This window comes from Carcharodon carcharias, chromosome 15 (assembly GCF_017639515.1).
Source record: "Carcharodon carcharias isolate sCarCar2 chromosome 15, sCarCar2.pri, whole genome shotgun sequence".
Classification (NCBI taxonomy): domain Eukaryota; kingdom Metazoa; phylum Chordata; class Chondrichthyes; order Lamniformes; family Lamnidae; genus Carcharodon; species Carcharodon carcharias.
Window position 1 is genome coordinate 114,078,455 of NC_054481.1, and position 13,254 is coordinate 114,091,708.

The following is a 13,254-nucleotide window of genomic DNA, read 5'->3' on the forward strand; positions in this document are numbered from 1 at the left end:
CCTATCCAACCTTTCCTCATAAGACAATCCACCCATTCCAGATGTTAGTCTAGGAAACCTGCTCTGAGCTGCTTCTAATGTACTTACATCTTTCCTTATATTAGGAGACCAATACTCCAGATGTGGTCTCACCAATGCCCTCTATACCTGAATAATAACCTCCCTACTTCTGTATTCAATTCCCCTCACAATTAACAATAACATTCCATTAGCTTTCCTAATTACTTGCTGTGCCTGCATACTAACCTTTTGCGATGCACTAGGACAACCAGATCCCTCTGCATCGCAGAGCTCTGCAATCTCTCACCATTTAGATATTAAGCTTCTTTTTTATTCTTCCTGCCAAAATGGACAAATTCACATTTTCCCACATTATACTCCATTTGCCAGATCTTTGTCCACTCACTTACCTACCTATATCCCTTTATAGCCCCCTTATGTCCTCATCACAACCTATCCTATCTCATCCAAATGAAGTAACCCCACCAGTGAACACACAAAAAACTCCCACACGCCACCCAGAAACACCGCCACTCCCAGGCACTCCCCCACACACACACCCACCCCCACTCGCTCCTTGCACACACCCACCCTGACACATACACACTCACACACGCCCCATCCTGGCACACGCACACCCACACACCACACCCCCGACCGCGCGCACGCACTCATTCACGCCCCCACATGCACACACACACCACCCCACACATCCATGCTCCCACCCAAGCCCCCCACCCCACACACACTCCCACCCATACCCTCCCACCCACGCCCCTCCATACATACCCTCCCACCCACGACCCCCACACACACACACAACCTCCCACCCACACCGTTACCCAAACACATACATACACTTCCACCCATACACGTACACACACCCACACCCCTACCCCTCAGCCCCACCCCCACCCACAATAGGAAAGGTTAGGAACAAGAGTGAAGGGTATTTGCTCTGATGTGGTAACTCTCCCATCAGAACCCCTCCCTCTGCTGCATCGACACTGCAGCTAGCCTGAAATATATGGGTCAGTGGAATGGCGAGCTGCCTTACCGAAGACCCCTTCTTCCGTTTGCCACTGAATCCTCCCAGTTTGATCTTCAGAGGTGCCATCTTCTTCCCTTTTCCTTTCTTCTTCAACTCTGCTGCTCGAGCACTCTTACTCTTTTTCCGGACCCCTGGACCTGTGACCAGACAGTGACGCTGGTGAAACGCAGAACGGGTATTGGGGGAACCTGACATTGATGCTCTGCATTCCAGGTTCCTAAAATAATTGACTGTCATTGTGTCCCCTCCCTGCCTTTCAGTTTTCACCCTTCCACTCCTGGAGATGGTGAATCCCAGTTATTTTTGATGCAGCAGCCTAAACAGCAAGTTTTGGCAGAACATCAGGCCATAATGGGCCTCACAATAGAGCCTGGTCCTGTCCTCACCAGACGTCCAGACATGCACACTTTTCATCAGGATCCAGTGATCAGGATCATCCAATCATACTGCACAGAAGGAAGCCATTTAGCCCTTTGTGCCTGTGCCAGCTCTTTTGAAATATCTATTCTATTGGCCCTCCTCTCTCACCACTCTTTCCCCCCCACCAGCCCTGCAAATTTCTCCTTTTCAAATATTTATCCAATTCCCTTTTGAAAGTTGCTAATGATCTGCTTCTATCGCTCTGCTCTGTCAGTGCATTCCAGATCATAACTCGTTGGGTTAAAAAAAAAATGAAACTCCTCACCCACCCCTCCCCACCCCCGCCCAGGGTTTTGTGCAGATTTCTTTAATGCCTTAGATGGAAGAGCCCTGGCTGCACTGTCTATGGCTATGGTGCTAAGGACAACTGCAGTGCAGACAAGCGCCCAGATCAGGAAGCTTTCCTGGTCTGTTTGTGCTCTGTTCCACACAGTGTGGGACATCGACAGCTGATCCACTGGGGTTTCCTCGTCGCCCAACTTACAGCTCCCCGGTTTGAAAGCAGCCTTTACCTTTCCCTTCTTTGGTCTTGGCTTTCCTTACAGGGGCGGGGGGCTGGACCGGGGGCGGCAGCGGAATTGGTACCGGTGGAGCCACGATCACCTGTTCCACCGCGGCTGCCACTGCGGCTGCCGCTGCCTCTGCCGCAGCCACCGAGGTCCCTTTGAAAGGGTTATTGGCGCTGAACTCCCGCCATTTGGCACCAAGCACCGTCATCATTTTGGACATGGGGATTTTCGGATTCTTCTTGGCAATGAGTGGCCTGATGGGAAATAGAAAACAGAAGACTGATCAGACTATTCCATAAGATGTACTCAGCGGTACAAACAGGCGGCAATAACTGAGTACTGATTGACAAATGCAACTTGCACTTATTGAAGGATCGTTAACGTAACAAAATGCCCCAAGGTGCTTCGTAGGAGCATTATCAGGAAAATTCTGATCCTCAGCCATGTAAAGTAGTATTAGGGACAGGTGATAGAAAGCTTACATAAAATTACATGGAGTTTACGGCACAGAAACAGGCCATTCAGCCCAACTGGTTCATGCCAGTGTTGACGCTCCACACAAGCCTCCTCCTGTCCTTCTTCATCTAACCCCATTAACATATCCTTCTATTCCTTTCTCCCTCATGCGTTTATCTAACTTTTCCTTCAATGCATCAATCCGAGTGATTACAATTACTCCTTCTGAGTTCCACATGCTCACCATGATATTGTGGTGATAAAGTGACAATGTGGGAAAATGTGAAGTTGTTCACTTTGGCAGGAAGAATAAAAAAGCAGAGCATTACTTAAACAGAGAACAGCTGCAGAATTCAGAGCCGCAGAGGGATCTAGGTGTTCTAGTGCATGAGTCACAAAAAGTTAGTATGCAGATATAGCAAGTAATTAAGGCAGCTCATGAAATGCTAACCTTTATTACGCGAGGAATTGAACATAAAGGTAATTATGTTATGCTTCAATTATACATGGCATTGGCGAGACCACATCTTGAATACTGGTGCAGTTTTGATCTCCTTATTTAAGGAAGGATGTAAATGCACTGGGAGCCAGTTCAGAGGAGGTTGACTAGATTGATACCTGGAACCAGTGGGTTGCCTTATGAGGAAAGGTTGAACAGACTGGGCTTGTTTCCACTGGAGTTTAGAAGAGTGAGGGGTGATTTGATTGAAGTATACAAGATCCTGAACGGCCTTGACAAGGTGGATGTGGAAAGGATGTTTTCTCTTGTGGGTGAGTCTAGAACTAAAATTAGGGGTCACCCTTATAGGACAGAGATGAGGATAAATTATTTCTCTCAGAGTCGTGCGACTTTGGAATTCTTGGCCTCAGAAGGCGGTGGGGGCGGAGTCATTGAGTATTTTTAAGGCGGAGGTAGATAGATTCTTGTTAGGCAAGGGAACCAAAGGTTATCGGGTAATAAAAACAGAAAATGCTGGAAAAACTCAACAGGTTTGACAGCATCTGTGGAGAGAGAAACAGAGTTAATGTTTCAAGTCCCTATGATTTCTTCAGAGCTAAAGGGAAGTAGAAACATGATGGAATTTATACTGTTTAAGGGGGAGATGGAGCAGGTGAAGCTGGATAGAAGGTCAGCGCTAGGTGGGGGCTAAGAAGAGATTGACAAAGATGTCACGGACTCAAGACAAAGGGACTGTTAATGGTAAATGGTGAACACTAAAAATGGTGCTGTTAGCGGCATAAAGGTAAGGAAGCAGAATGTGCTAATGGCAGAACAAGGGTCAGCACTCTGTGAAAGAACAACATGGAACAAGTAACAGATGGCCCTTTTGGGGTCAGGTGGGCATGGTGGTTGAGAAAAAAGGATCAAAAAGGGAGATTAAAAAAAGAGATAAAATAATGAATAAATGAATAAAAATGAAAGTAAATTTTAAAAATTTAAAAAGGATTAAAAAGGGGGAGTATTTGAGTACATGGGATAATAGAGGAGAGAGTCCATGGTCTGAAGTCTGCCTAATTGGAAGATGAGGTGCTGTTCCTCCAGTTTGCGTTGGGCTTCACTGGAACAATGCAGCAGGTCAAGGATGGACATGTGGGCATGAGAGCAGGGTGGAGTGTTGAAATGGCAAGCGACAGGAAGGTTTGGATCATGCTTGCAGAAAGGCAATCTCCCTTTGTCTTGTGTCCATGACATCTTTGTCAATCTCCCCTTAGCCCCCACCTATCACTGACCTTCTATCCTGCTTTACTCCCCCTTAAACATTATAAATTCCATCACATTTCTACTTTTCTTTAGCTCTGAAGAGGAGTTGTGTGGACTCAAAACGTTAACGCTGTTTCTCTCTCCACAGATGCTGCCAGACCTGCTGAGTTTTTCCAGCATTCTGTTTTTATTTCAAATTTCCGGTATCCACAGTGTTTTACTTTTATTAAAGGTTATCAGGGGTAAATGGGAGTGTGCAATTCAAAACACAAACAGATCAGCCATGGTCTTATTGAATGGTGGAGCAGGCTCAAGGGGCCGAATGGCCTACTTCTGCTCCTATTTCTTATGTTCACATGTGGTAATATCACTGGACTAGTAATCCAGAGGCCCATGGCAATGGTCCGAATACACGGGTTAAAATCCCACCACGGCAGCTGGTGGAATTTAAACTCAATTAACTAATAAACTCAATTAATTAATCAATCTCAAACTGAAAGCTAGTGTCAGTAATGGTGTCCGTGAAACTATCATCGATTGTCATAAAAAACCCCCTTTAGGGAAGGAAATCTGCCATCTTTACCTAGTCTGGCCTACATGCGACTCCAGACCATAACAACTGCCCTCTGAAATGTCCTAGCAAGCCACTCAGTTGTACCAAAACACTACAGAAGAGTCGCACCAGATGGACAGGCAATTTACAGGCAACATGCAGCACCTCACAACAAAATGCTTACAATCTCCTGCCATAAACCCAGGAATTAGAAGGCTATTTGACCAAGGGGATTATTATGTACAAGCCCATCACTACCTTCTCACAGGCAGTTAGGGATGGGCGACAAATACTGGCCTTGCCTGCGACGCCCACATCCCATGAAATAATAAAAAAAACACTCTGGCTAAACAAAATTCTCCTAAATTCCCAAGCTTGATCAAAGAGTCAGGTGTTAAGGAGCAACTTAAAAGAGGAATGAGGTAGAGAGGCAAGGAGGACAGAGAGGCGAGAAGGAATTCCAGAGCTTAGGGCCTAGGCAGCTGAAGGCATGACCACCAATTAAAATCAGGGATGCGCATGAGGCCAGAATTGGAAGAATGCAGAGCTCCCGGAGGATTGTAGAGCTGCGGTGAGTTAGAGAGATAAGGAGCGGGGAGGCCATGGAGGGATTTGAATTCTAAAATTGAACTATTGGTGGACCAGGAGCCAATGTAGGTCAGTAAGCACAGGGGTGATGGATAAATGTGACTTTGTGAGAATTAAGATATGGGCAGAAGAGTTTTGGATGAGCTCAAGTTAATGGAGAGTGGAAGGGTGCTGCCAGGAGACTGTTGGAACAGTTTGAAGGCTTTCAGTAGGAAGACATTTTACCCACTCAAAATTCCTCTATGCCGCCCACTTGCTGGGGTTTTAAATTTACAGGCAACATGCAGCACCTCACAACAAAATGCTTACAATCTCCTGCCATAAACCCAGGAATTAGAAGGCTATTTGACCAAGGGGATTATTATGTACAAGCCCAAACCTAGTTCATTCAAAGTCCACTTCTAGTGAGCTGGGGTGGGGTTAGCAGAGACATTGATGGGATAGAAATCAGGGAGAAGAATCCTTGCTGATTCACCCCACCCTTCCATAACCAAGCAATGTCAAGTCTACAGCCCTCCTCCTGTCACCCCAGCAGTACAGAGCAACAGAAAGAAGCCATTCAGGCCTTGGAGCCTGAGCCATCAGTCCATTAGATCATGGCTGATCTGCTCCTTAAATCCAGTTTCACTGCCTTTGCTCATAGCGCTTGATACCTTCTTATCCAACAAAAAACAATCAATCTCATCTCGAAAGCTCAAACTGATCCCCACATTCACAGTCTTCTGAGAGGACAGAGTTTAGACCCCAGATCAGTCATAGATCCCCCAACTAGGGACTCTAAATGTAAATTTTGGTTTTTACTGTGAAATCTGTTACACCGGTATAACAAGTTGCATTTCTATCCTGGCTTTAAAAGTCTCCCAAGACACTTCATAGGAGATGGAAGGATAAACAGGCACAAAGACAAAAAAGGACATATTGGGAGGCATGGCTCAAAGCTTGGATATAGAGATTAAGGTTTTAAAAGAGGACAGTGGAACGAAACAACCAAGGGGTTTAGAATAGGATGATACAACTGAGAAAACTGCCATTCGGCCCATTGTGCCTTTGCTGCCTCTTTGAAACAGCTATCCCAATTAGCCTCCAAGCCATGAAAAATTTTCCCCTTCAAGTATTTATCTAAGTCTCTTTGAAAGTAACTATTGAATTTGCCACCACCTCATTTGCAGGCAGCCTGTTCTAGATAATGAGAACTCACTACATTAAAAAAATCTTTCCTCGTGTCACCAAGTACCTTGCCAAATACTTGTAAATTTGTCAATTTGCCAATTGTCTTAAAGAGGTAAGGCCAGAGACTGGGGCCTAGATCACTGAAGGCATGGCTGCATATGATAGAACAAAGGGTGAACAAAGGTGCAACAACTCAAACAAGCAGAACAGACAAGCACTCTTTCCACAAGCAAAAGGGTTGGTAACCAGAAGAGACACATGGGCAAAAGAACCAGAGGCAACATGAGGAATTTTTTTTTTATAAACACTGGGATGTACTGCCTGAAAGAGTGGCTGAAACAAATTCAATGGTAACATTCAAAAGAGAACTAAATAAAAACTAGAAGGAAAAAAGTTACAGGTCTATCTGGAAAGAGCCAGCACAGGGACTGTGGACCAAATGGTTTCCTTCTGTGCTGTATCGTTCTATGATTCTAAGAGAAATTGTACTGTTGGATAGGTCACATCTCCACTTTCCGCGCACAAGACAACTCATGAAAGAAAATCAATACACTGTAATTCAGTATTTACATTTAGAATTGGTGTTGGATCTGCTGCTGCCAGCAAGACATTAGCCAATGTCTAAGCCCAAAGCACACCTGACATTCCAATCGAGAAACTGTTGAAGAGAATGCAATATCTGCAAATTGGACACTATCAATATAGTGAATGGTTAAGTCCTGCTAGTAATCATCATTAACACATTTAGTGAATACTTCAGTGTATCACAATGCACGCCACATGGAACCAAACTTATTTTGACTCCATGAGTCTAATACTGCAAATTGAATGTAAACAGATCTCAAGATTCGGAAACCAGTATTGAACAATATTTGGCATTTCTTTTAATATGATAAAGCTTTTCTCTGCCCTGCTCAGAAAGGCACTAATCTGCATGGAAAACACAAGCAAACCAACAGAGTAATTTAGTATAACAGAACAGAAAAAGCAAGCCGAAATAAAAATAATCTTTAAAAAAGGGAGACAGCAAAATTGTTTTTTTTAAAAAAGTGTTCTTGAACAATTATTCCATCAACATGTACCTCAGGAACTGGCTGAAGGTTTTGTAATTGGTCAAAGTGTGATAATCCTCCTCTGTGAACTCGTAATCCACATCCTCCAAACCCCAGTCATCCATTAAGTATGTGGAGGACTTCTGTTCCTGAAGAATATGGATAAAAGAGTAAAACAGATTGTGACCAAGGGAACTGAACGACTCTTGAATATTCATTCCGCAAGACCCCAGGACTAAGAAACTCCCCATTCCTCCTCCAATTTTAAGACTTTTAAAAGCCTTAGGGGTTAGCTAGGATCAACACATCTTTCAATAGGTACTTTACAATCTTCCAAACTTAACATTGTGTTGAACAATTTCAGACCCTAGCCACTTCTCCCATTTTCTCAGAAAGCAACTGGTAATGGTTCTGCTGCTGCAAATTACAGTTGCTTTGAACCCAGCTTTTGTTTCTTTGCCTGTCTCATGATCATCTCCTTTTGAAATACATTATCATCTATTTTGACATTATTCACTCCTGCCTTCCACCCTATCACAGAAATACTGCAACATTCCAGTGAAGCTCAATGCAAACTGGAGGAACAGGACCTCATCTTCCGATTAGGCACTTTGCAGCCTTCCGGACTTAACACTGAGTTCAACAATTTCAGACCATGAACTCTCTCCTCTATCCTCACCCTTTTTTTATCTTTTTTTCAAATATTTATTTTTTAATTTTCACATATATTATGTATAATTTTTTCCCACCTATTTTTATTATTTTAAAAATTTATTTCAATTTTTATTCATTGTTTCATCCCTGCCTTTTAGCCTATTTCGATCTTTTTTCTCACACCTTCCCCACCCCCATCTGTCACTTGCTCATTCTGCTTTCTACTCTTAATGTCACCATTAGCACCTCATTTAGCCAGTATCACCACCATCAACACCCCTTCCAACTTTTGTTGATGACATCTTTTGCAATCTCTCTTTTGCCTCCACCTAACGCTGGCCCTCTATCCAGCTTCACCTGTTCTCCCCCCCCCCCCACCCCAAAGCAGTACATATTTCACCACGTTTTCAATTCTCTTTAGTTCTGATGAAGAGTCATACAGACTTGAAGCGTTAACTCTGCTTTTCTCTCCAATGATGCTGTCAGACCTGCTGAGTTTTTCCAGCATTTTTGTGTTTGTTTCAGATTTCCAGCATCCAGCATGCCGCTGTCACAGATTTCCCCTTTTGGTTTCCCCCTCCCCCAGCTCCACACTCTCTAACTTTTTCCAGTTCTGACGAAAAGTCAACAACCTTAAAACGTTAACTCTGCTCCTCTCTCAGTATTGTGGTCTGACCTGCCTAGTATTTTCCAGCACTCTCTGCTTTCATTCTCCCCTTTCCAACCCTTGGTGGCACTTGTCACTAAAAACAAAGACTGCACAGCTTCACTGAAATAAAAACGGAAAATGCTGGAAAAACTCAGCCGGTCTGGCAGCATCTGTGGAGAGAGAAACAGAGTTAACGTTTCAAGTCCGCATGACTCTTCTTCAGATTCTTCTTTCCTGAAGACCCACAGAGTTCCTCCAACATCAGTGTCACAAGACGGCATGACCAGCCTTGCATTTTCCTGACAATTTTCTCTCTTCTACTCAGGGTGCGAATTGGCAGGCATTCTTTAGCACTGACCAAATGTTCAGTCTTCACTCCAATGGTGACAAACTGTAACAAGCAGCGATAGGACCCTGGAGACACCAGAGCTCAGCCCAATTCTGTTCTTACTCAAAACCCACATACATGCACTTTCAAAAAAAGGTTGTTCAATAGAAATCAATAAATGAAAAGAAAGACTTGAATTTATATAGCACCTTTCACAACCTCAGGGAGTCCAAATGTGCTTTACAGCCAATGAAGTACTTTTGAAGTGTCATAACATAAGAACATAAGACATGGGAGCTGGAGTAGGTCATTCAATGACACTGTGGCCGTTCTTCCACCTCAACTCCACCTTCCTGTACTATCCCCATTATTCCTTAATTCCCTTAGTACAGAAAATCTATCTTTCTGTCTTGAATATACCCAACAACGGAGCATGCACACCTCTCTGGCATAGAGAATCCCAAAGATTCACAACCCTCTGAGTGAAGAAATTTCTCCACACCTCTGTCCAAAATGGCTGACCCCTTACTTTGAGACCATAACCTACGTTCTAGATTCTCCAGCCGGGAAAACATCTTCTCAGAATCTACTGGTCAAGCTCTTAAGAATTTTGTATTTTTCAATTAGATCACCTCTCACTTTCCTAAACTCCAGGGAATATGGGCCTGGTCCACTCAATCTTTCTTCATAAGACAATCCTCTCATTCTAGGAACTAGTCCAGTGAACCTTTGTTGCACTCCCTCTAGAGCAAGTACGTCTTTAGGCAAGGAGGCCTCACCAATGTTCTGTATAATTGTAAGCTTTACTCATATACTCCAATCCATTTGTAACAAAAGCTAACGTGCCATTTGCAACATAAATTTAACAAAGATTTTAAAACAATCATCTTGGTTTTCAAATTCCTCCATGGCTTTGCCCATCCCCATCTCACAACCGTCCAAGATACCTGCACTCGATCAATCCTGGGCTGTTGAGAAAGTCGATTTTAATCATTGGTGCCCATGCCTTTAGCAGCCTAGGCCCTAAAGCTTTGGAATTTCCTCCCTTAACCACTCCTCCTCCCTCCTCTTACAGGACCCTCCTTAAAATTTCTTTCTTTGACCAAGCTATTGGCCACCAGTCCTCATGTCTCATGTGGCTCAATGTCAAATTTTGTTTGATAACATTCCTGTGAAGGGGCTTAGGGCATTTTAATATGTTAAAGGTGTCATAAATGCAAGTTGCTGTTGTAGGAAATACAACAGGCAATTTGCGCATAGCAAGGCCCCACGAATAGCACTGTGATAATGACCAGATAATCTGCTTTTAGTGATGTTGGATAAATATTGAGCCAGGACATCAGGAAACTACAGGCAGGAATTCTGACTGAAATTCCACACTGCCACCAACCCCCCCCCCACCAAAACCACTCCGTAACCCTGGGGTACTGAGGCCAAATTTAGGTTCTCAAGCACTGCCCTGGATTTCAAGGCAGAAACCGTCCCATAGCAAGTTAAATGTGGAAATACCCAAAATTATACCATGCGGCAGATTTTGCTCCCAAAAACAGTCACAATCATCATGAGCATAAGTCATACAGTCTCCCTCAAAGTCCTTGGCTCTTGATGTCAAACCAAACACAATCAGGCAACACCACTTCCTCCAAGGGCCCAATCTTAAAGAACTAATAATAGAGATGGGGCCAGCTTAATGGGCCATGAAGCATAACACTGAGATAAAAGCAAAATACTGTGGAAGCTGGAAATCTGAAACAAAAACAGAAAATACTGGAAAAGCAAGCCTAACTGCAATGGTGGAGAAAAAGACAGAGTTAACGTTTTGAGTCCATATGATTCTCCTTCAGAGCTAAAGAGGAGTAAAAATGTGATGAAATCTATACTGTTTAAGGAGGGGTGGAGCAGGCGAAGCTGAATAGAAGGCCAACAATAGGTGGAGACAAAAGAGAGATTGGCAAATATGTCATGAACAAAAGGACAAAGGAGTGTTAAGCATAACACTGAGTTGCTTCAGAATCAATAAACAAAAAAGGCAAATTGCCCTTTTAGGCACCGCTTGATACAGGGAAGAAATCTATACTTCCATCAAACTAAAATCTCAATTTAAGCAACAAAGCCCAACCAAAGCGATGGGAACCTTCCCGGTCTAAATGACAATGTTGTTATCAATGTCTAAAAGATTCTCTATACCCTTGAAGTGCCCAAAGGTGCCAGGAGGCAGCAAGCACACCAGCAGGTATGGCATGTGTCCTCTCCAGGATCAGCTGAGCAGGGAGTGCAGCAAGGGTCAAAAGGCAGGCAAATGAGTCTCGGCCATAATCAGGTTTCATCGAGCGTGTTACGTCACAAATCAGGAACCCGAGGTATAGAGGGGTCTGAATGGATCTTCCTGCTGTGCCACTGGAGGAACGGAAGTCACGTGACCTTACTAAACTCAAACGTTTCTGGCCATCTCATTTCAATCTCAACCATCCAGGGCTTGATGGCCACAGGAGGAGAGTTCACAACGCAGCCAAACAGGTTGATTGTCAACCTGTAATTCCTTCCGATACACCTACAGCAGTTGGAACGAGCGGGAGAATCGCCTGGGTAGCCCAAGTCACGTGGTAGCTGCAGCTCAAGAGCCTCCCCACATTAAAAGATTTCATGCACAGGTTTCTGCCATGAGCCCTACTCCTCACTTCAAGGGGCTACCAACCAATTCAAAATTTACATTTAAACATGAACTGTCTAATCGGATTTTAATTTCCTGTAGTCTTATACCATCACTGAAATAATTTCCCACCCAGATCTCCCAAGGGATGTCACTGGATGCCTTTTACAAACAACAACCTGCATTTATATACCACCTTTAACATAGTAAAGCAATCCAAGGCATTTCAAAGGGGTATTATCAAACAAAATCTGACACCAAACCACGTAAGGAGATATTTGGACAGTTGACCAAAGCTTGGTCTTCCAGGAGGAGAGGAACTTAAGAGAGGTGGAGAGGTTTAACAAGGTAATTCCAGTGCTTAGGCCCTACGCAGTTAATAGCAGGCTGTCAGCAGTGGTGTGATTAAAGTCAAGGATATGCAACGGTTGCAAGAGATTTGAGGAATCCAGAGATCTTGGAGCATTATAAGGATGGAGGTTACAGACTAAGGAGCTGGTGAGAGGAAAAGGCCCTAACACCTGTGAAACATTTAATGAGACTGTTCTCAGCCAGATCTACTACAAATAACCTCAGCTTTACTGGGCTGGTGTTCAAAGGAAAGATGGGATCAAGCTCCTGGCTGCAGCTGGCCAACACTCAACGGTCCAGACTTGGATGTGAAGAACAGCCATTTGGTTGACATGTCAGGACATTGCTCATGGGGCCTGCCTCATGGCAACAGGTGAGGCAATAATTAAGCCCTCCTATGGTAAGGTCAGGGATAAACAACAACTTTGACAACCAACTAATTTGTACCTGAAAATCAAATATTGCACAAAAGGTAAAATTTACCACAAACGATTCTGCAAGACACATGTCTCCAAAGAGAAAAAATAACTCCTGTCTGATTTCAGACACTGGACGCAGACTAAGCTAAATTAGAGATAAGAATGGAAATGCTTCTGGCTTAAGTATCAAGAGAAAGGAGTCCCTTCTGTGTTCCTCGTCTGTTCAACTAGCAAATGTCACAGAAATCATATGTTCTTCTGAAAAGCCCAAGTTAACCTGAAACCAAAACAAAAACAGAATTACCTGGAAAAATTCTGTTTTTGTTTTGGATTTCCAGCATCCGCAGTTTTTTTGTTTTTAAACCTGAAACCAATGTGGAATTAATGAGTAATAAACATTAAGTCTGTTTCTCTCTCCACAGATGCTGCCAGACCGGCTGAGTTTTACCAGCCTTTTCTGTTTTTATTATGGAAGTAATGAGATTGTTGTGTTTCTCCAATCAGTGTCCTTCTTTTAATCCACTAAACAGTGAAAGATGCAGAAATATCCCAATGCAGAACACAGCCCAGGCCCCCAGTTAAATAAAACATCACAAAACTAGGCCAATTTCCAACTGCTACAAAATGGGACAATCAGCAGTTGAAGATCGGGGGAAATCACTAATATTGTCCTCACGCCAACTTGTGATTCTGCGGCAGAGC

General features: G+C 43.7%; 1 protein-coding gene across 1 annotated transcript in view; it reads right to left on the minus strand.

Moving 5' to 3' along the window:
• Positions 1-13,254, minus strand: part of chd5 (chromodomain helicase DNA binding protein 5) — a 90,264-nt gene that overhangs the window by 57,853 nt on the left and 19,157 nt on the right. The window contains exons 5-7 of the mRNA XM_041206992.1: positions 7,532-7,650; positions 1,984-2,234; positions 1,058-1,188 (exon numbers count right to left, since the gene is read on the minus strand). Of these exons, the coding sequence (XP_041062926.1) occupies positions 1,058-1,188; positions 1,984-2,234; positions 7,532-7,650 (501 nt within the window). The remainder of the gene's footprint in view (positions 1-1,057; positions 1,189-1,983; positions 2,235-7,531; positions 7,651-13,254) is intronic.